General features: G+C 30.6%; 1 protein-coding gene across 1 annotated transcript; it reads left to right on the top strand.

The window, feature by feature from the left end:
* Positions 1–625: 625 nt before the first annotated feature.
* On the top strand, positions 626–2,255 carry LOC112526030 (protein DETOXIFICATION 49-like). The gene has a single exon (XM_025136403.1). It carries the CDS (start codon positions 626–628, stop codon positions 2,225–2,227), a length of 1,602 nt encoding a protein of 533 aa, XP_024992171.1. The 3' UTR covers positions 2,228–2,255.
* The last annotated feature ends 19,587 nt before the right edge of the window (positions 2,256–21,842 follow it).

Below are 21,842 nucleotides of genomic sequence, written 5' to 3'. Positions count from 1 at the left end.
CTCCCAATTAAAATATTTGGGAGTTACATAAGAATGACTAATGACCTAAATACCCTTATCATTAATATGTAAGTTACATTTTAACCAAACCCAAAGATGCAACATTATTGGTTGATGTGGGTTAGCAAAGTTTGCACAAAATATTGGGTTAGTATTTGAACCACCCTCTATATATATATATATATAAGATTGGGTTCACTTGAGACCAATGATTTTTTGTGAGACCCATAAGATCAATTTATGTTCATTGATCAACTTTATAAGCTAATGATCTAATGGTATAAAGTTGTATGGTGACAATTTTATGATTATTGAAAAGTCATGTAGCAATTTCGTGATTATAAATGTTCAGATTGTAAATTTAATCTAAAAGTTGAAAACTGATTTTACAGTTCTCAACAAAAAAAAATAGTTGATGATTCCAAATCCATATAAATATAATATAATAAAAGTAATTAGAAAATAAAATTGGTCCAAATATTATGATTTATGCATACAAGAAGACAAAACCCCACCGGATTCAGAGCCGTCCTTTGCCTCTTTAAATACCCACAACTCCTCAACACTTAAAACCCCTGCAAATCTCCCCTCTTGTCTCCACACATACAAATAGAGTAAAAGAAACATGTGCCAGCAAAATTCATCGCCTCCATTTCTCAAATGCAATTCAACCCAAAAACAATCCCATATCTTCAATCCTTTGATCCCCAGAACACCATTTCTTGATGTCAATCCCCACAAATCCCATCTTTCTTTAGCCATCAACGAAACCATTGCCATCGCCCAAATTGCAATTCCGATGATCCTCACCGGACTCTTAATGTACTCCCGTTCCATGATCTCCATGCTCTTCCTTGGCCACCTCGGTGAGCTCCCCCTCGCCGGCGGTTCACTAGCCATTGGCTTTGCCAACATCACCGGCTACTCCATTCTTTCCGGCCTTGCCATGGGAATGGAACCCATTTGCGGCCAAGCTTTTGGTGCCGGAAAACGCACCCTTCTTGGTCTCTGTTTACAGAGAACCATTCTTCTTTTACTCTTCACTTCATTCCCCATATCTCTTTTATGGTTTAATATGAAAAAGATGTTGCTTTTTTGTGGCCAAGATGACGAAATCGCAACAATGGCACAAACTTATCTTCTCTACTCCCTTCCTGACCTCTTGGCTCAATCTCTGTTACACCCATTACGAATTTACCTTCGTTCGCAATCGATTACTCTGCCGCTGACATTTTGTGCATCTCTTTCGATTGTTTTTCACATACCCATTAATTACTTTCTTGTTACGAAGCTTGGATTAGGGATTAAAGGTGTTGCAATCAGCAGTGTTTGGACGAATTTCAACTTAGTAGCTTCATTGATCATTTACATATTGATTTCTGGGGTTTATAAGCAAACATGGGGAGGTCTATCGAAAGAATGTTTTAAAGGATGGAATTCGCTTTTGAATTTGGCGGTTCCGAGTTGCATTTCGGTTTGTCTCGAATGGTGGTGGTACGAGATCATGATTTTGCTATGTGGTTTACTGGTGAATCCCAGAGCCACCGTGGCTTCAATGGGGATTTTGATTCAAACCACCGCGTTGATTTATATATTTCCGTCGTCTCTGAGTTTCAGTGTGTCGACTCGGGTTGGTAACGAGTTAGGAGCAGGTCGACCCGCCAAGGCGAAGCTGGCAGCCATTGTTGGACTCTGTTGTAGCTTCGTTTTGGGTTTTTCTGCTCTGTTCTTCGCCGCCGGCGTGAGAAACTTATGGGCTATCATGTTCACTCAAGATAAAGAAATCATAGCATTGACGTCGTTGGTTTTACCGATCATCGGACTTTGCGAACTGGGCAACTGCCCGCAGACGACAGGGTGCGGCGTTTTGAGAGGGACGGCACGGCCGAGAATAGGGGCGAATATTAATCTGGGATGTTTTTATCTGGTGGGAATGCCGGTGGCGGTGGTGTTAGGATTCTTTCTGGGATTTGATTTCGAAGGTCTGTGGTTGGGGATGCTGGCGGCGCAGATGTCTTGCGTGGTGACGATGGTGGTGGTGTTGGGGTGGACCGATTGGGAGGTTGAAGCTGAGAGAGCGAAAGAGCTAACAGACGGCGGCGGGAATGGTGGTGGTGGCGGCGATGATGATGATGACAGCGAAGAAACTAAGGGGGAGAAGTATAAGCTAATCAAAGCTGCAAACAAGGAGGAAGAATCTATGGGTTTAGGGGATGATTTAGTTTAATATTTCCATGGTATTTTAGGAATTTTTTTAAATTATTTTTTAGTTTTTTTTTTTAATCAAATAACTTTACTTAGTGTCTTGTATAGAAGAGAATGGTGTGCCGTGGGAGTAGGAGGCATAATTTTCTATCATCTTTCTGATGTTTATCACCAAGAGTCTTTCATTACAAAATGTTTACAATGTTATATTTATTTACGGGTAAAAGTTATTATTATTATTTTTTTAACAATAAGGGTGGTGTCTGATTGGTTTGAACTTGACTTAAAAGGTTAAAAGTAAAAAGAGGTCTCAGGTTCAAGTCTAAGAAGAAATAAAAATCTCTTTGTGGCCACAGAGGTTCAAATGCGGTGACTTCGGACTATCTGCAAAGCAGATGGTCGTCCTGAGATTGGTCGGCTCGTTTAGCGGATTGGATATCCAAGTTAATAAAAAAAGTCCTTAATTTTATTAGGTAATATTTGTTTGATCTACAAAATAGAATTATCGGTCTTTGTTATGTTTTTTACCAACTAAAGTTTTTGGTACTTTTATTTTATCCAGTAAAATAAGTGACATATCTGATAAACGGTTTTGATGTATCATATATTTAAAAATTTTGTTAAATGGAAATAAACTATTACTAATATCTTGGGTTGGATAATTTTAAAAATTTGGGTTGACTTTTGTATTTACCCATAAATAAATATTGCAAATTGTTGATGGTATACAACTTATAAGTGACATTTTCTTAATTTTAGACTTACGATAGTATTTTCATTTATTTAATTAATATAAAAATATTTGTTGGATAAGGAATGTTGTTCATTTAAAAATCGGAAATATAAATTATTAAAAATGATTAATAAATAACACTTGTGGAAAAAAAATTGAATTCTAGATTCTAAGTAATCATTCATAGATAATAAGAGTAGATTTAAAATTAAATAGAGGGTATTTTCTTTTAAGAAATCATATCATTATGATAATTTTGAGAATTAGTGTATCGTAGGATGTTTTACATATACGGTTTGAATTTAGTATATTAATTAACATATTTATTTTACAATATGAACATTATTTATGTGTCTGTGAAACAAAAAATACAAACCAAGAACTTTCACATTGTTAACTGGTAGCGTGGAATCATTCGTGTTCACACAGTGGGCACGAAGTCCCCAACAGTGGCGGTGTAAGTGCATGCCGACACTATGATTGCTTGTAAGTAATAGAGTGGTAAAGTACCAAGATCGTTTCCATATGGATTGAACTACTGAGAATCAGAGAATTTCATGAACTTATTGAGCATGCTTCGGTTTGTAAATAAAAGTTGGATTTTTGTTTGAAAAGCTTTAAAAGATAAAATAGACTTATAAATAAAAGATGGGCATGAGTGTAAGTATTCTTTAAGATAAAAACAATAATATAATGGTCAGAAACTTATGAGATATTTATAAAAATTCCAATCTCTCGAAAGTGAAGATTTGTAGACAGATCCCACAAAGTTCTCACTCTCACCACTCCAAAGCTTGTTGATTTAGCTTAAAAGAAAAAAGAATAAAATTCATTCTCAAATCTCTTTGTAATACAAATTTCTAATTCTTGAACCTTAGCTAAATACATAAAAAATTCGTAACTCTACGGAATTATCAAAGACTTTCTCAAATCTTTGTGCATCACTTAAATTTCGAATCGGCCCATCTCTGGATCAAAGATCTAATATTAACACTTCAAAGTGATTGGTTTATTCGCATTGAGTTTTAATCCCGACTTAAGTGACCAAGTTTACGAAGTGATAAAGAATAAAAGCACTCAAATGTTGCATAAAAGTCCTAAATGAACTCACACCCATACCCATAGAAGTAATTGGCTCATAACAGACATGGAAAACATAATATGAGACAAGAAATAAAACTTAAATGAAACTTTCATTAAAATAAAACAAAAGTCTGTTGCCTACAACGATGAATCTATGGGCAACAGATTACAATTAAGAAGCTTAATACAAGAAAATTGCATGCTAAGACTTAACTTAAGAGTAAAATGTGGAGAGACTTCAGTTGAATTGGGATGATCTTCAAAATAACTCAAAGCTTCTTTATATAGGGAAAGAAAGGATAAAAGGATGACTATCATTATGCAAAGGAAATGAGCCCTTCAAATATTTTGTGGTTAAAAAGTCATCCTACCTCCTTTTATCCAAAACTCAAACTTCAAAAGGTAGTTCCAACTGTAGACAATCTTTTAGAAAAATCTTCAAAAAAACTCCCTTCGAAAAGTTGATCCTTATCCATAAATCCGGAATCTTCCCACTATGGGCACAGTCTTAAAACGATGTTTTTCAGAATAAATTATCATTATTTGTGTTTCATCATCTTTTTAAAACTTTTAGAATAAACAGAAAAAAAAAAAAAAAAAAATTGGGTGTTTAAAAGATGTAAAAACGTGAAAAATAAATAAGAAACAACTCTAAAAAATAAGAGTTATCATTAATCGAACACATATGAAAAAATAGACTGTAAACAAATAAATATTATTCAACGCGTTAAATTTTAGCCCGGGATAGAAAAAAATCATGTAAAACAACACCTTGAAATAATAATAGTTATTACTATGAAACTTTTTAATAATTAAAACCCATCAAATAGATTATTTAATTAAAATGGATATGCATGTTTAGATATTCATTTATGCTCTAACTTAAAACACCTTAAATAACTAAAAGAAACAAAAAGAAATTTTTTTAAACTATAAATCTTGTTCAATAGCGTACAATGACTATTAAATGTAGATTAATTAATTTATTTTGGCTACTAATGCTTGATATACTTTCGTAATTAAATAAACATTATTTAATTATTTAAATATATATATATATATAGAGAGAGAGAGAGAGAGAAAGAAGGGATGATAATCAAATGAGAACCACAGATATATTTCAAGTCTCTGAAAACTAATATAAATATATATATATATATATATTTTATTTGATAACCAGGTTATTTGTTTTGAAAAGTTTTGGGTTGTTTTAAAATAAGTTTGAATAATGAGAGGTGTGTTTTGAAAAATTAGTTTTTAAACATATAAATCACACCGCCTCTTATTTAAAAATTGGTATATGTGTGATATTTTGGTTTTCTTCTTGGGTGGTGTGGAGATAAAAGAAACAAAAGTTGAGAAGCCATTTTATGCTCTTTGGTTCGAAACAAAAACGGAAGAAGAAGAAGTACTACTTGCATGATTATTATCTGAATTTTTGTTGTTGTTTAACTTATTCATCTATTGTGATTTTTCTTATAAGGTGAGTTTTAATTTAGAAGCATCATTTGATTTGCTTTTGGTGAAGAAACCGTATGATTTCCTGTTTATATAGTGGGGTGTTTTTGAAATTGATTATATGTTATTTTTAGCATAATTTGGTGTTATGATATGTTATTATCAACTGGTTGGAATAAGGGTGACATAATCAGGATAAATGTATTTTGGGATAATGGTGGCATAATCAGGAGATATGTATACTGAGATAAGGGTGGCATAATCGGAAGAGACGTATATTGGATAAGGATGACAAAATCAATTGTATGTTAAAGATGAGATTTTGATCATGCGAAGTACTGTTTTCTCATCTCCATGATGCGATGAATTTAGTTTATCGCATCTATATGATGCAATGAGATGGTATTATCGCATCTATATGATGCGATGAGATGGTATTATCGCATCCTTATGATGCGAGAAAAATGTTTATCGCACCAGCGTGATGCGAGGAACAAGGTTTATCGCATTAAGGTGATGCAAGAAAAGTGAATATCGCATCCTTGAGATGCGACAAATGGAGGTTATCGCATATGTGAGATGCGACAAGTATGGTTATCGAATGCATATGATGCGACAAAAAATGTGTTATCGCATCAATGAGATACGACAAGTTGGTGTGTTATGTATTGATACGACAAGTTTGATACTTCAATGGATTTGATGTGATAAGATGATGTTATCTCATCTATACAATGTGACAAGAAGGTTTGTTTAAATAAAAACATTGTTTATTTGTTATTAATACAAATATGAGCTTTCAAATAATGTTTTGATGATTTTCACCCTATAATACCAATCAAAAAGGGATTTCTCGTTATACCTTATGGTCTAACCCTCAATTTGTTTTAAAAATGTGCATTAAAGGTCAAACACATGTGAAGAGTAAGTGGAAAGGAGAAATGTGAAAAAAGTTATGATTGCTTTATATCCGGGAATTTTGGAAGCTATTATTGTACATGTACTTGGTGTAAAATTGAAAAAAGTTTGTAGCTACTTTTATAATGTAGTAATTTGTACATTTGAGACCAATGTGTATATTTGTAGTTCATGTTACATGAAATATGTGGATTATATGCAGATATGGAATGGAGTGTTACATTTTACATGATTTTTTTCATCAAAATCTATGATTTAAAATATTGTTTCACATATGTTTGTATTCATCTTATTCCAAAATATTCACATGGTGAAACAAACAAATACATGTAAAAATATCATATTATGGAACAAACATATGTGAAGCAACATCTTAAATCCAAACATCATGTAAAAGAATATTTTTATTGATTGGTTCTCACGGGTTTGTAACATAATTTGATTTAAAGAACCAATGAAAATTTTGATAACCTTGAGAACAATGCAACAATGCATCATTGATAATTCATATGCTTTTTTCATCTAAGAGTAAGATTAAAATATCGATTAACATATATTGTTGTGAAACCTTTTTAGCCTGTTTGTGAAACAAAAGTTACATGTAAAAAAACCACATACCTATGAAGTAAACACACTGTGAAACAAATATATGTTCATCAATACATAAATTTGTTAGTCTAAGATGAAAAAAAACATGTGAAACAACATCTTAAGATAATAGCTCCCACGATTATCACAATATATGGAGTTCTCAAATGATTAAGCTCCTAAGATTGAGTTCACGTGAGACCAACATGTTTTCATGAGACCAAAAAATAACACTGAATGACTGAAACTTCACAATGAAAAACACCGAAACTTCGCAGCAAAAACATTGTTTTGCTATGAAGATTTAGTGTTATTTATGTGGTCTCAAGGGTCTCCTGAAAACAGTCTGGTCTCACATGATCTCAAGTTTGTCTCTCTCTCTGACTCTCTCTCTCTCTCTCTCTCTATATATATATATATATGTGTGTGTGTGTGTGTGTGTGTGTGTGTGTGTGTGTGTGCAGATTCAAATGAGAAGACAATCAATTTGTGATAATCAATATAAACCAGATAATCCATTAATTAAAAAAAATCATAAATAAAAAATGGAAAATAATTTTAGAAACTAGGATAAATTACCATTTGAACTGGATCAAATATTCTGTAGAGATATAATTGTAGCAAAAACACTTTAAATCTCTTAAAAATCTCATTATATCTTTTAATTTTAGTTAATTTATAATTTTTATCAAGTTTTATATTTTTTTTTTCTAGATACTGTGTTGATGAGAAAATCAAAATTTTCATCAAATATCATATGTGATATATCCACAATCATTTCATTATCTTTTCACCATTATTTCTCTATTTTTATATCAACATTTTGAATCACATGTGATTAATTTTGTTTAACATATGATCCATTACGTATCACTTATGACCTACTCTGTGAAATTTCGTACATATCACATGTGATAATACACGTGTGGGTGTGAGTATAAGTTACTCATTATTACATTTGATAATATGCTTCTGAATATAAGCAACATATTATCACATGTGATAATATTTGCATCATAAAAAGATCTATAAATGCAAATGTACATAATTACATATGATTAAGAAAAATATCTGCAATTATCACATATGATAGATACGATAATCAAACAAATTATCATATGCGGTAAGAACTTATAATCAAGTTGTTACAGATTTATTTTTGTGATGAAATTGGTTTATTAAGTATTACTAGAAATTAGTTTTAAAACAAACTCCATCCAGATTTATTAGGGATTAGCACTACGGTTACATATAATGCTACCCTTTTTAATTAAACATAATAATGTTTTATTTAATTCATTTATTAAATAAGGTATATATGGCCCATATTCTTTCTCACCTTCTTGTTAATTATTTTGCTTCTCGCATGACCTTTCATATATATATATATATATATATATGTGTGTGTGTGTGTGTGTGTGTGGAGAGAGAGAGAGAGAGGAAGGATCATGCAAGAAATTCAACATTTTGCGAGAAGTCTCAATATTATATATGATTATACTCTTTTAAGTGTGTTTAGTCATATATGATTAAGCGTATATCTATGGTCAATGCAATATGTGTGTAATCATATATGATTTAACTTGTGTATCAAACGTGTAATCATTTATGATATTGAGACTTCTTGCTTTTTCGAAAAATGTTCAACTTCTCGTTTGAATCTGTCCCTATATATATATATATATATATATATATATATATATATATATATATATATATATATAGGGAAGATTATGTGTGAAGCAGAATAATTTACAAGTATGATTAGGTTCACATAAGACTAGAAAATAAACTAGAACTTTACAGCAAAACACTATAATGTTTCACAATGTTTTCCTGTAAATATTCAGTATTATTTATATGGTATCATATAACTCACAAAAACAATATCAAATCTACATATATTAACACCAATACAAAATAGTGATAGATTAATTGTGGTCCATAAACTTTCTACTAAAGAAAAACTGAAAATTTAAAAAACAATAATTAAAAGATATTAAATTATAGATGAAGTCAAATTTTTATAATTTAATTTTGTAACTTAATCTTTCCCCATAGGGCTTAGATTGTATAAACAAAGAGTTGACTTTATGAGTTATAAATAAGTCGCATTTTGGGATGATCATTTCGATTGTTAATTAGGGTTGGACTTTTCCATAAAAACTATTAAATTAAATTCTTGCTACAATATTTTATGATGCCGAATTCTTTTGCTTATATTATTATTATTACTATTTAATATTTGAAATTAAATTTTCTAAATTATTATTTCAAACAAAGGGTGGCACAGGGTGTTGTCGGAGGTTTACCTTATAATGTACTTAAATTTCAAGCACTAATTAAACTCATCTAATAAATTGATTTAAGATTAATAATTAATAATTAAAGTTATTAATTTATTATTGTTTTTATCTTCTCTTAATTATTTCGTCTCTTCGTTCTTTGTCATTAATACATGACGTTTTTAATAAAGAGATTTGGCCTTTGCCGAATCATATATCCAAGTAATTAAGCAGGTTTGTAGCTTAATAGAACCCGCCTTAAAGAACAATGGACCAAAACCTTAATGTTGAGATCTATGACGTACGTGACATATCAAACCCTTTACGGACCCGATTCCTTATGTCCTACAAAATCTCACGTTAGAATATATCATTGCAAGATAAATGATGAAGACGTTACACAATTATTTGAATACAAACCTAGACTTGACATCATGCAAGACAACACGTTTTTCTGAGACCTTTGAGACAACTTCAGAATCATTGGACCTTTGAGACAACTTCAGAATCTTGTCGAACCTTCATTGAAAAACATCGAACCTTCAAACGAAAACAACGAACTTTTATACAGAAAAAAAACCTTCACATGAAAAACGTTATAAAAGCAAAGCGGACCTTTCAAGTAGAAATACACAAAACTTCCACGAGAAGAAAATTTTGAACCTTACAAAGTGTCTCATAGTAGGGGTCCACAAAAACTCGACTAACCCGGCCAACCAAACCTAACCCAAAGCCACTTGATGCTTAATCAAGTAGTAAAATCTTCAAGCAGTAGGAAATATAGGTTGGAATTGGGTTAGAGTTATTTGAACCCAATCCAACCCTCGTGAACACAATACAACAATACCGTTATATTCCTTGAATTTAATATGATGTTAAGTCCCCTATTAACATATACATTAGACTGTTTGACCACCACAATATTTATTTGGGTTGAATTAAGATTGAGATTTTTTTATTAACCTGGATATCAACTCGCTATGCGAGCCGACTCATCCCAGGACGACCACCTACTTTGCAGATAGCCCGAAGTCATCGTATTTAAACCTCCGTAGCCACAAGAAGATTTTTATTCCTCTTTAGAAGATTGAGATTTTTTAAACCACATACATTAAGCTTAGTTATTTATTTGTCTTTAATCTGATCAACTCATCTCATATCTGCTAAAAATGTAATCATATATATTTCACACAAGCTTAGAAAATCTAAAGAATTTATATATTTATTTATATTTAAAATCACAAAATCCAACCACCAAATATAATAAATTTTTAATGGTTTATTTTTTCAAGAAATATTATTTAGGAAAAAGAGAAAACACATTCCTCTTAGTTTGGTATGCATTTGACTCGTTGACTATTAGCATTTGGAGGGGAATTTATTGCTGATTTTGAGAAAATTGCCGGGTAATATAAATATAAATATATATTTTACTTCTTAAAATGAGGGTTGACCAGTTGACTTGATGTTTTTATTTATTATTTGTTTTTTTATTTTCGAGGGGGTAAAGATTTTAAATAACTACAAGTCGAATGAAGCGATGCATGGATGATTGAGGGACAATCACTCCCTTCCATCCACCTTTGTAACCTATTTTTGTTTTTTCCGATGTTAAAATATATGCTTTTCATCAAGTATTTGTGGATTTTTATGAGAACTAAATTATAAATACACACGGATGCATAATTATTTGAGAACTTCACACACATACATACATACATACATACATACATACATACATACATACATACATATATATATATATATATATATATATTTGTGTGTGTTTTCGGGAGAAGGCGTGTGTGCCGACTCCTATTTCGGCTCTTATACATGTTGCTACTATGGTAGCAACGGCCTCAATGGGAAAATAAAATGGAGCAGCTAACAACGCAACCAACTCCAATTCTTTTACCTATTAACATCTTAGAAGATTTCACAAAGCATGTGTGTGTGTATATATATAATGAGAGCGACCCTTGTTTTTTTATAAACCTAAAAACTCGTAAAACTTGCAAATCAATTTTTATAAAGATGCAATGTTTACAGAGAGTTGATAGTATATATATGAAATGTTCAAAACTGTTTCTTTCCTTCTACAAAATTAAATAGGTTTTACATATAAACAACAATGTATAAACACTACATTTTCATATATTTAACTTGTTTCGTATGTGAAACAACACATGAAAATTGGTTTATAAGTTTGTATGATTTATTAACTTTATAAATAATTATATGTGTTTATATTTTATTTTTGGTTCTTGTCCATATATACAGACACAAATATCAACTTGGGATCATCTAATACAAATTTATTTTCATGAGACCAATTTAGGTGAGCTTTTTTTTAATATCGTAAAATCTTCATAACAAAACATTGAATATTTACATACCTTACACACCCTTTGCATCTGCTTATGTCTGGAATGACCCAACGGTTTATGGACCATGCAATGATCCACTCTTGAAAAACAATCCAATTGGTCTAATCGGGAGAAACGTTCATGTGTTTGGTTGTATCCTACTCTATAGATGTCAAAACGATTACGAGATGAAGAATGCATGTACAACATGTCTACTTCTTAATGAAAAGACTTTCCATATGTCAATTTTCGCTTTTCAACCAAAAAGAACACAAATTAAAGAAGGTCAAACGTGTTGGTACATCGTACCATACTTCATAGAGTGATTTTCTTTTTATAACAATAATATTCAACTGATATACAATTTAGCTTACATGATTTAAATATATATTACAACAAAATCGGGTTTATAGGACATCCCAAATTTTAAGCGTCCTAATATAGACCTCTTTATAGGACTTATTTTATGGGACCAAAAAAATAAAGTGTCATATCTAAAGGTGTTATAATAAGTTTATATGACATTTTTTGATGTCGCAATAAGTTTTTTTTATGACACTTCTAATATAAAGCGTCCCATTATCAACTTTATAGGATATTATTTGAAACACTGTTATCTAAAAACAAGTGTCTTATAAAAAATTGGGTTTATAGAATAATTTATCAAAAGTGTCCTATAAAGTTGCTAATGCGACACTTTGTATTAAAAATGTTCTCAAAAACTTGTTAAGACGCCCAAAGGCGTCATATAAACTTATTACAACGCCTTTAGATATGACGTTTTATATTTTGGTCCTATAAATTAAGTCTTATAAAACGGTTTGTTTGGACACTTAGATATTGGGAGTGTCTTATAAACTCAATTTTATTGTAATAATAATATGATATAAACAAATATATATATATATATATATATATATATATGTGTGTGTAATGAAAAATTGACTTTTCGCATAGCATGCAATTCGAGTGCTTAATATTTGGATCAGGTTCCTCCCAAGAGGATGCTTCAACATCAAATCTCCTTTAACAATTGTATGTATGTTTTTGGTGCTAATCCTCATAAATATACATTTTTATTAAATTTTGTTTGCTTTTTAGTTATTTTTTTTTTAAATAAATTTAACCTGTTAATGATAAGGGGGTGTTTGGGATTGGTTATAAAAACAATTTATTGACTTATTCCGGTGTAACACCGGTAATAAACATTTTTGAGTATTTGGATAAATAACTTATACTGATGTCAAATCGGTAATAAGGAGTTTTTGAACAAGTTAAATTCTTCTAACTTATAATAAGTTGACAAGTGCTTTTATAGAAAAACATAAGTTGTTTCAAATAAGTAATCTCAAACACCTCCTAAACTATAATTAAATTGACACATTTTACATCTAAAGTGACTAGAAATTAACGGCTCTATAAATACCATAAATCTATCAGTTCTACTTTAATTTTGAATGTAATATTCATATCCATTATAGTGAATTACATTTTTGTTTCCAATTTTATTTTGAGTAACATATTTTTAAATTACTTATTTTGGTGCTTAATATATAACATCCCAAATATTTTATATTGTTTAACTAGAAACTTGTAAATGTCTACTAAATGGCCGTTTACCTAACTCTTACCCAATAATCATCTACCGGTAAAATACAAAACTTTCACTGTAACTTACCTGATGTAGATTTTAATTTATCTAGTAAGCGCTTACCGTGAAATAATATTCACTCTTCCTTACCGGGTAAAACTCTAGGTCCTTGCTATTGGTTCTTACCGGGTAAGATTCTCAATCTTTGTCATGTTCATTTGATAAGGTAAAGTGACCTGGTAATCACTTACTGGGTAACCGTTTAGTAAACGGCCGCTAACATCCAGCTTCAATGACCTGACGTGCATTTTATTACTCTTTTAGTAGATTATATTTTTGTTTTCTATGGTTATATGAAAATCACGGTTGGAGTCTTCTTAAGTGAAATAATTACAAGGAGCATAATCGCGGTTTCAGTTTTGTTACAAATCTTGTCCTTGTGTCTAACTATGTTTAACTTTAGTTCCGTTAAACCCTCCATATGCCTCTCACATGATGGGGCTTTTCTTCATTTTCGATTTATATTTAGTGTACAAATTTATAAAGCATATATACAAGTGTCAAATGTTAAAATAAATAACTCTACCGTCTGTTTCTCCTCTGCTTATGAAATAAAATAATAAATGACGAAAATGCACTTGCCTGAGTACACTTGATGAATGTGGGTTAACAAAGTTAGACACAAGGACCTGATTTGTAACAACATGAATCCTCATGCTCCTTGTAGTTATTTCACTTTGATGGACTCGATTCATAATTTTCGTATAACCATGTGGAAAAAAATTGTAATTTACTCTTACTTTTTGAAATGTCTGGTGGCTGAGAGAAATCCATGTCAATTTGTTTAATGAGTTGCTTATAATATTGTAGATTTCATTGTGATTTAAAAAACATTATTGACGTAATTGTTTTTAGTTGACATTTAAAAAAAAAAAAATACTCACACCAGGAGAACTTGATCCTAATCATCATTTATAGATAATTAGATAAAATATGTACTTAAAATATTTGAGACACTGCATCTTCCATTTTCATGTAGTTTACCCTATCTGTTAATAGAATAAAATACACCCTTTGACTAGGGTCCCTTAAACGTGTCATTTTCATGAGTAGGTACCGCTCCAGTCCCTTTACGAAACTTTCGTTGTATGGTGGATCTCGAAGTGAACCTTCTCTTTAGGGATTATGAAACCTAAATCTAAATCAAATAAACAAGTACCCTGAATTTCAATGGCGTTTTCTTCATCAACACCTAGAGATCTCGAGATTTTGAGCCATAGCCTCTACATCGAGTCCTCAGCCCGTGTGTTTCATGTGTAAATGTATTTTTGTGTTTTTTTTTCACAAGCAGAACATCCATTGACGTTTTATCTATAAAACAACACCTGTATGTTCATACATATGTTGTCTATTTAATTTGTCTCCTAGCTACATGATATAACCAAAATGTCGGACCATCAATAATTGATTGATCAATTATTACATATAATAACTGATTATGGAACTTTTAACTATTTATTATGATATGAAATATTAAAAGAAGAAAAAAGGTGAGGAAAAACCGCAAGCATGGGCTAGTGGAATAAAATCTAAGGTTGGATTTGAAACGTGTGGATAAACCCTAGTGATTCAAACCCCATCCTTTTTCCATATATATAAAGTAGATTCCATATGGAAGGCTCACAACCATCTCAAAGTACCACATCATCATCCTCTTATATCTTGTTTCTATCTCCAATCTTAAATCGATTCGTCGTCTATCATTAGAACTGTTTTATTACTGGTTTTGGTTACGTTATAAGATGACTGTTAAATGACAAAATACATAAACATGGAATAGGTTTTGATCAGATTCGTATATTTGAAAACCGCTTTTAAAATACCCGAATTACTGGTTTCGTTATATATGTGGTAGGAAAAAATAACGTATTTTTATTGCTTTTGCGTTTTTAGAAAATGTAGAAAAAAGGTTCGAACAAGGTTTTTTTTTTGTATAATGACAAGAAACCAACCAACAAATTTATATTGATTTTATGAAGAAGAAAAAAAGAATTACATATATATATATATATATATTATTGTGAAATGGTATGATGATTTAAAATCAATGTTTGTTTGTTATTAAATGAAGGTCCAAGTGGATGAAAGTGGGTGTTGATTTGGATTTGGGATCATTCATTGTCTCTTTCTTTTTGAGGAAATGTAGGAAGATAAGCAACAAAAAGTAGTAATAGATTTGGGGGAAATGCCAAGATAGAAATTGCCAAGATTCTTAACATCTTTCTACTTGTAGCTTTTGGACTTTTCATCCATGCCAACCTTTTTTTTTCTCTATTTTTTTTTATTAATCTGAATATCTAACATGTTATGCGAGCCGACTAATTATAGGGCGACCACCTGTTTTGCAGATAGCCCGGAGTCACTGCATTTGAACATTCATGGCCATAAGGGAATTTTTATTCCTTCTTGGATTTGAATCTAAGACCTTCTGGTACTTTTGACCTTTAAAGCCAAACTCAAACCAATCAAGCAGCATCCTTGTGGTTATTCTTTCTTTCTCTATTTTTACATCCAACAATAACATTAAATCTTTTATGTTTGCTTTTTTTTAAATATATAAAAGACATTATTTAAGAGTAGGAATGAAACTTCAGGCACTAAAGTTGGACCAAATTGCTAGCAAAAATAACGTATGTTATTTTATTTTCATTAAAATTGGAAAATGTAGTATGCAGATAAACAATTTTTTACAAGCCGATGGTTGTCACTAAAACAACTTCTTTATCCTTACACCATAGAGATTGGGTATCCAACCCAACTTGCGAGAGGTCTTTCAGGTGAGGTGACATATACACCTAACCAATTCTTTTAATTTGGGGTTGTTTGGTTGATCTTTCATTAAGTCTTATATGAATAAAATTATCTATATGTATTAAGCTGTCTGTATAGATTGAGAAGGTTATTTCATAGATGAAATGAACGTGTTCTTTAATTGGGAGGAACTTGTTTGGACAAACTTGGCTAACTACATAAAATTCTCTCTAAAAGTTTACTGAATACGTCACCTTTTATATCACTAAATTATTATCAAGTAATCATATATAACTAACTGAATAAGTTAAAAATCACATCAACTTTTAACCTTTCTAAAATAGAAAGACATCTTGTAATGGCAAGTAAGCACTATAACTTTTTGGTTCATTTAATTTATAATATATTATTTTACAACTTATTTTGTATACTTTTTTTTATTCTAATTTAATAATCCTTGTGTATTATTTTAGCATTTATATATACTTTATTTGTTCATAATTAAAATAAAATACATAAACAAGATAGTCCATTAAATTGTAACATTAATATCAGTAAGAACCATTTTTAAAATATGTTTGATATTGCATTGTTGTAAGGGAATATTACGAAGTATATATGTATGGTCTACGTCCCTATCCTACTTGCGGGTTGTGAAAGTTTTGTTTACTTTCAAAATTAACGTTTTACGATCCATAACAATACAAAAAGACACCTTTTAGGATCACGGGATCGATCTCGAATATCAATATATGTCTTTTTAAAAGTACATACTATAAAAAGTCGATTATGAAAATATAATTTTGCAAAAAGCCAAAAATTGATAACTAGATGTGGTTAGAAACTATAATAGAGTCTTGGTTGGATATTATTTATTTCAAATAAAAACATGTACCCGTTATTAATCCATAACAATTTTTGCATTGAATCTATAAATGTCTGTATTTTTGAGTTACATCCTGATCAGTAGAAGTTATAATGTTAGGAGGGTAGATGTTTTCATTTCGTTTTCAACGGAAAAAAAAACAGTAGTTTAAACATGTGACTTGATGATCACTTATTTAATGAGAAATGTAGTTAGAGCATCTCCAACAGTTTCTCCGAAATGAAGAAAATAAGGATTTTGAGCAAATATTTTGCTCCAACACCTTCTTCAAAACTACCTCCGAAATTTGAGAAAGTCGGAGAGAGAGTTTTTTCCTCCAAATGTAGAGATAACCCCAATATGATTATAAAGTGGGACCATCAATAAGAAATTTTGAAAATAAATATTTAGAGAAAAAAATAATATTTTAATAGATGAATGGAGTATTATAATATTATAATTAATGTTGGATTCTCCAAAATGGGAATCTGTTGGAGATGAATATAATTTTTTTTGGAGATCTTGACTTGTGGTTCTCTACTTTAAAGAATCTGTTGTAGATGCTCATAACAATGTGGCGGAATGATGCGAAGGAAACTCAAAAATTACGAGTTTATTAGTTGGAAATAAATGTTAAATGCGAGAAAAAAAAAACAGATCGAAAAATGATTATATTTTTGTCTGCAATTAGAGCGGATTTAAAACTTTTTCTTATCGATGGTAGAAAATAAATACCGTGTTATAAAATAAAATGAAAAATGCAATAGAAACTACTAATAAATCAAATCCAATTTCATCATTATTTCTGTAGGGATTTAATCATTACAACTCAAATTTTAGTCCTAATATGTTATCGTAACCTCTCAATTTTTCAACAATGATGCCTTATAAAAAAAATCCATCAAATTGAAACAGTAAGGGTGACAATTTTGTACCAAAGCAAACCGGTTAAAATGTGTACCAACCATACCAATTATATCAATTGAACTGATACCAATTAAAGTCAGTCAGTAGTATCTTATCAAGTATGCAAACTTAGTTGATACACTGTGTACCACGATAGTATCATCAGGCTTGTCGGAGAGTGTACCAATATGTAATTCCAAACAGGGCCCCATATATTTTTTATGGCCTTCTACCTCTTATTTCCATTTGGGCAATTATAATGTTTTAGCAATTTAGTCGAATGCCCCTCCCCAATTCCTCTCCTCTTCTTCTAGATTTGTCAATTCGCCGATTTCCGGTTACGATTGCATATCTGTAATCACTTCTCCTTGAGTCTTCAATTTGAAGATTGAACTCTCCTATCAACTAGTTTTTGTTCATATTTTTCGATGGCTAATTTAATGTTTGAAGCACCAAGTATGACCCTATTAATAATCTTCTACTTTCTTATTCTTTGTTTCTCTATTTTTTTTGTTCGACGAGCAATCTCGCCTATAGCTTCATTGACTTCTTTATCATGATATTGATAGTCATTGTTCAGAGTAGTATAGCCTTTTGAAATACGCACAAAAATCGAGAGTTAAGAGAGAATTCGGCCCTAGGATCGAGCTAGGGTTTCTTGAGAAGTTGAGGTAAACTAGTTATCCGTTGGTAAACTTGTATATGTTAACCTTTCGATTTAGAATTGACAAAACTCCTGCGTATTCAGGGTGTAATTTTTTTTAATATACATGTGGTATAAACTATTATTATTTTGTTTTGTTTATTACTTATTTGGTCGATCCATTGTTTTGATACAAGTGTAACAGAGCCTCCAAAAATATTGGAACGTTCGTGAGTATCATAATACCAACTAATTTAATTATTTTTTTTTTCATATTTTTTTATATATTAAATATTAAGCATTTGTAACTTTAACTACTTTGTTTGAACATTTGAATGCTTACAAGTTTTATTCCTTACAATTTAAAAACCCTTAAACATCGCATGTATTACCTGGAAAACTCAAAATATGAACAAAATAACAAGTTTTCATCTATGTAGCTTGAAGACGGTATAAAGCCAGTACCAATATATACCAATCAAAAAAATTAATACTAAATATAGTTGGTTGATATACAATTTAAAATTTTATATACTAATTATAATTGATTGATATATACGGTAAAAGAGTGTCACGTGTATGAGTGGCCCAGACTATTCATTTGGTTGAGTTTGTTGGCTTTATATTAATTTATTTACATAGGCTGACGCTGATATTTAACTTGCACTTGTATGGGCCAAGAATTTGAGCCCAAGCTTTGAATACTGAGCGGGTATTTTGGATTGTTTATTTAAAATATGTATTAACTTATTTCGATGTGATACTGATAATAAGAAGTTTTTAATGTTTGGATGAAAAAAAAAATACCTGTATTGGTTTCACACCGGCAATAAGAAGTTTTTATAAGTTACTCTCTTGTAACTTATTAACTTATTCCAATGTGATACCGGTAATAAGAAGTTTTTAATGTTTGGATGAAAAAAGAAAAGAGTATCTCATCTATTTCATCAGCTTATCCGGTGTGATACCGCCATAAGCTAATCCAAACACTTTTTATAAGACTCCGATTTACCACCGCATAAGTTGATAAACACTTTTATAAAAAAGAAAAACACAAATTGTTTTAAATAAGCAAATCCCAAACACCCCCTTAGAATGCGCTCACTAGAGTCAACAAGTCCATTTTTCATAAACATATTTGTTTAATTATTAATCAAATTAATGGATCATTAACATTTTTTTTGAATAATTGAACAATTTATTGTTAGTCGATTGCTGTTAAGTTACTTTATTTTTAAATGACTTTTATCTGAATACCCCTAAAATATTCTATTTACAATTTAAATTTCGATTTTAGTTGTTTTAAGTTTCAAGAGAGGTCCTAGAGTTACGAGATGTCTATTTTGGTCAACTTTACAATTGGAGTTTTATTTATGGAGAGGTCCCTAGAGTTGCATGTACAATTATTGAAGTTTTATTTCTTGGTACAGTTTAACCTTCACAGCCAGTAAAAAATTGTAGTTATGACGTCTGCTATTGTTAAGAACGCCTAGATGAGGCATACCGAGTTGAGTATGATGAAGACATTCCAAAAAAGAAGAGTTCTCAACATAAAACATGAAATGAATAGAAAGTTAGTATAATGTACCTCGAACGGTGACTATAAAAATCTGCAATAAGTTGAACACAACATGCAAGGAAAATATATCTTTAAAAAGATTCTAATATAAAGGAACTTCGGGTTTTTCACTCCAATCAGTAGACAATGATTCCTTAATAGACATTCTATTTGTAAACATGGCTTCATCAATTGGAACTTTAGCGACGTTTGAAATGTGAGTTAATTGCACCCGGTTAGAGATAGTAGAGAATCTTTCTATCAAAGACTTCACATAACCTATTTGAAGATTATGATATATTATGATATATAATCTTTCATACTTCAATTTATCTTTATTAATTTAAATTTTGACTTTTTTGTAGTTGTTTATACAATTGAATTTCAAAAGTGTAGGTTGCATCATAGTCATATATGTCTATCTATGCACTCTGATTTCAAGCTACCTACTGTTGAACAAATTCATCTTATTATCTTAGCTGAGATCCCAGACAAAAACAAAGATCCAGATTTGTAGTCACTTGTAAAGAGTTTATTATCCATGGACCTTGTGGTGAAGAGAACATTAATTGTCTCTGCATGATTGATAGAAAGTGTTCAAAAAACTATCCGAAAAGATTTTCTGAACACACTTCCATTGATGTTAATGGTTATCCTTTATATCGCGAGATGATGGGCGTTTCATTGAGAAGTCGGGTGTTAAACTAGATAACAGAAGTGTCGTTCCATATGACAAACATCTCTTGAAAAGATATCAAACACACATTAATGTTGAGTGGTTCAACAAAGGTCCGGATAGAGCTACTCTTGATGTTGTAGAAAACAGTAATGATGAGGTTACTATTAATGTTGTTGATGAGATAAAGGAATATTATGACTGTAGATATGTATATGCATGTGAAACTTCATGGCGTATTTTTGGCTACTATGTTCATTACAGGACTCCTTCTGTTTTGAGACTTTCTTTCAATCTTCCTGGACAATAACAAGTGGTATTTGGTGCTGAAGATGATATTGAAAATGTCATAAACAGTCTATTTGTAGCGTCTTCAATGTTCTTAGCTTGGATGAATTGTAATGAAATTTATCAAGAAGCACGAGAACTCACTTACTTTGAATTCCCTACAAAGTTTGTGTGGAAACTGGAAGAGCGACGTTGGAGTTGAAGGAAAAAAGACTTCTCAATTAGACGAATTCATTTAGTTTCTCCTCCTCTAGGAGAAGCATATTATTTAAGAATTCTTTTGAATAAAATGAAATGTCCTAAATCATTCGAAGACATTCGTACAGTAAATGGAAATATATTTCCTACTTTTAGAGATGCATGTTATGCTTTTGGGCTTTTAGATGATGACAAGGAATATATTGATGTCATTAAAAACACAAATTTAACCGGATTTGGTTTTTATTTACGCTTCTTATTTGCAACCATGCTGATTTCAAACAGTCTATCTAGACCTGAGTTTGTTTGGCAAAAAATATGGCAATATTTAGCATATGACATTCTTTACAATCAACGAATTGTATTAAAGTCTCCAGGTATGTTAATTATTTATACTATATTATAAAGCATTTGACAAAAACTCTTAAAAACCATTTTTTATGTATGAAGTATTGTATATTGATGCATATTACTTAAAATTCAAGATTACAAGTAAATTGTGCATATGTACAATTTATTAAAACTCCATGTTTGAATTCATGTAACTATGCGGATAAATATAATCAAATATAAGATAAACATCTCATTTTAAAATATAAAAAATCTAAAATATAATTAGGATAATTATCGAGTTCTAACAAAATAATTAATTATTATCTTTATAAGAAAA

The sequence above is a fragment of the Cynara cardunculus genome (assembly GCF_001531365.2).
Source record: "Cynara cardunculus var. scolymus isolate 2C chromosome LG 13, CcrdV1, whole genome shotgun sequence".
Lineage (NCBI taxonomy): Eukaryota > Viridiplantae > Streptophyta > Magnoliopsida > Asterales > Asteraceae > Cynara > Cynara cardunculus.
The sequence above is the reverse complement of the archived record's forward strand: the minus strand, read 5'-3'. Positions and strand labels throughout refer to the sequence as shown.

Coding starts and splice junctions, on each gene's coding strand:
- LOC112526030 (XM_025136403.1), top strand. CDS start 626: ATGTGCCAGCAAAATTCATCGCCTCCATTTCTCAAATGCAATTCAACC.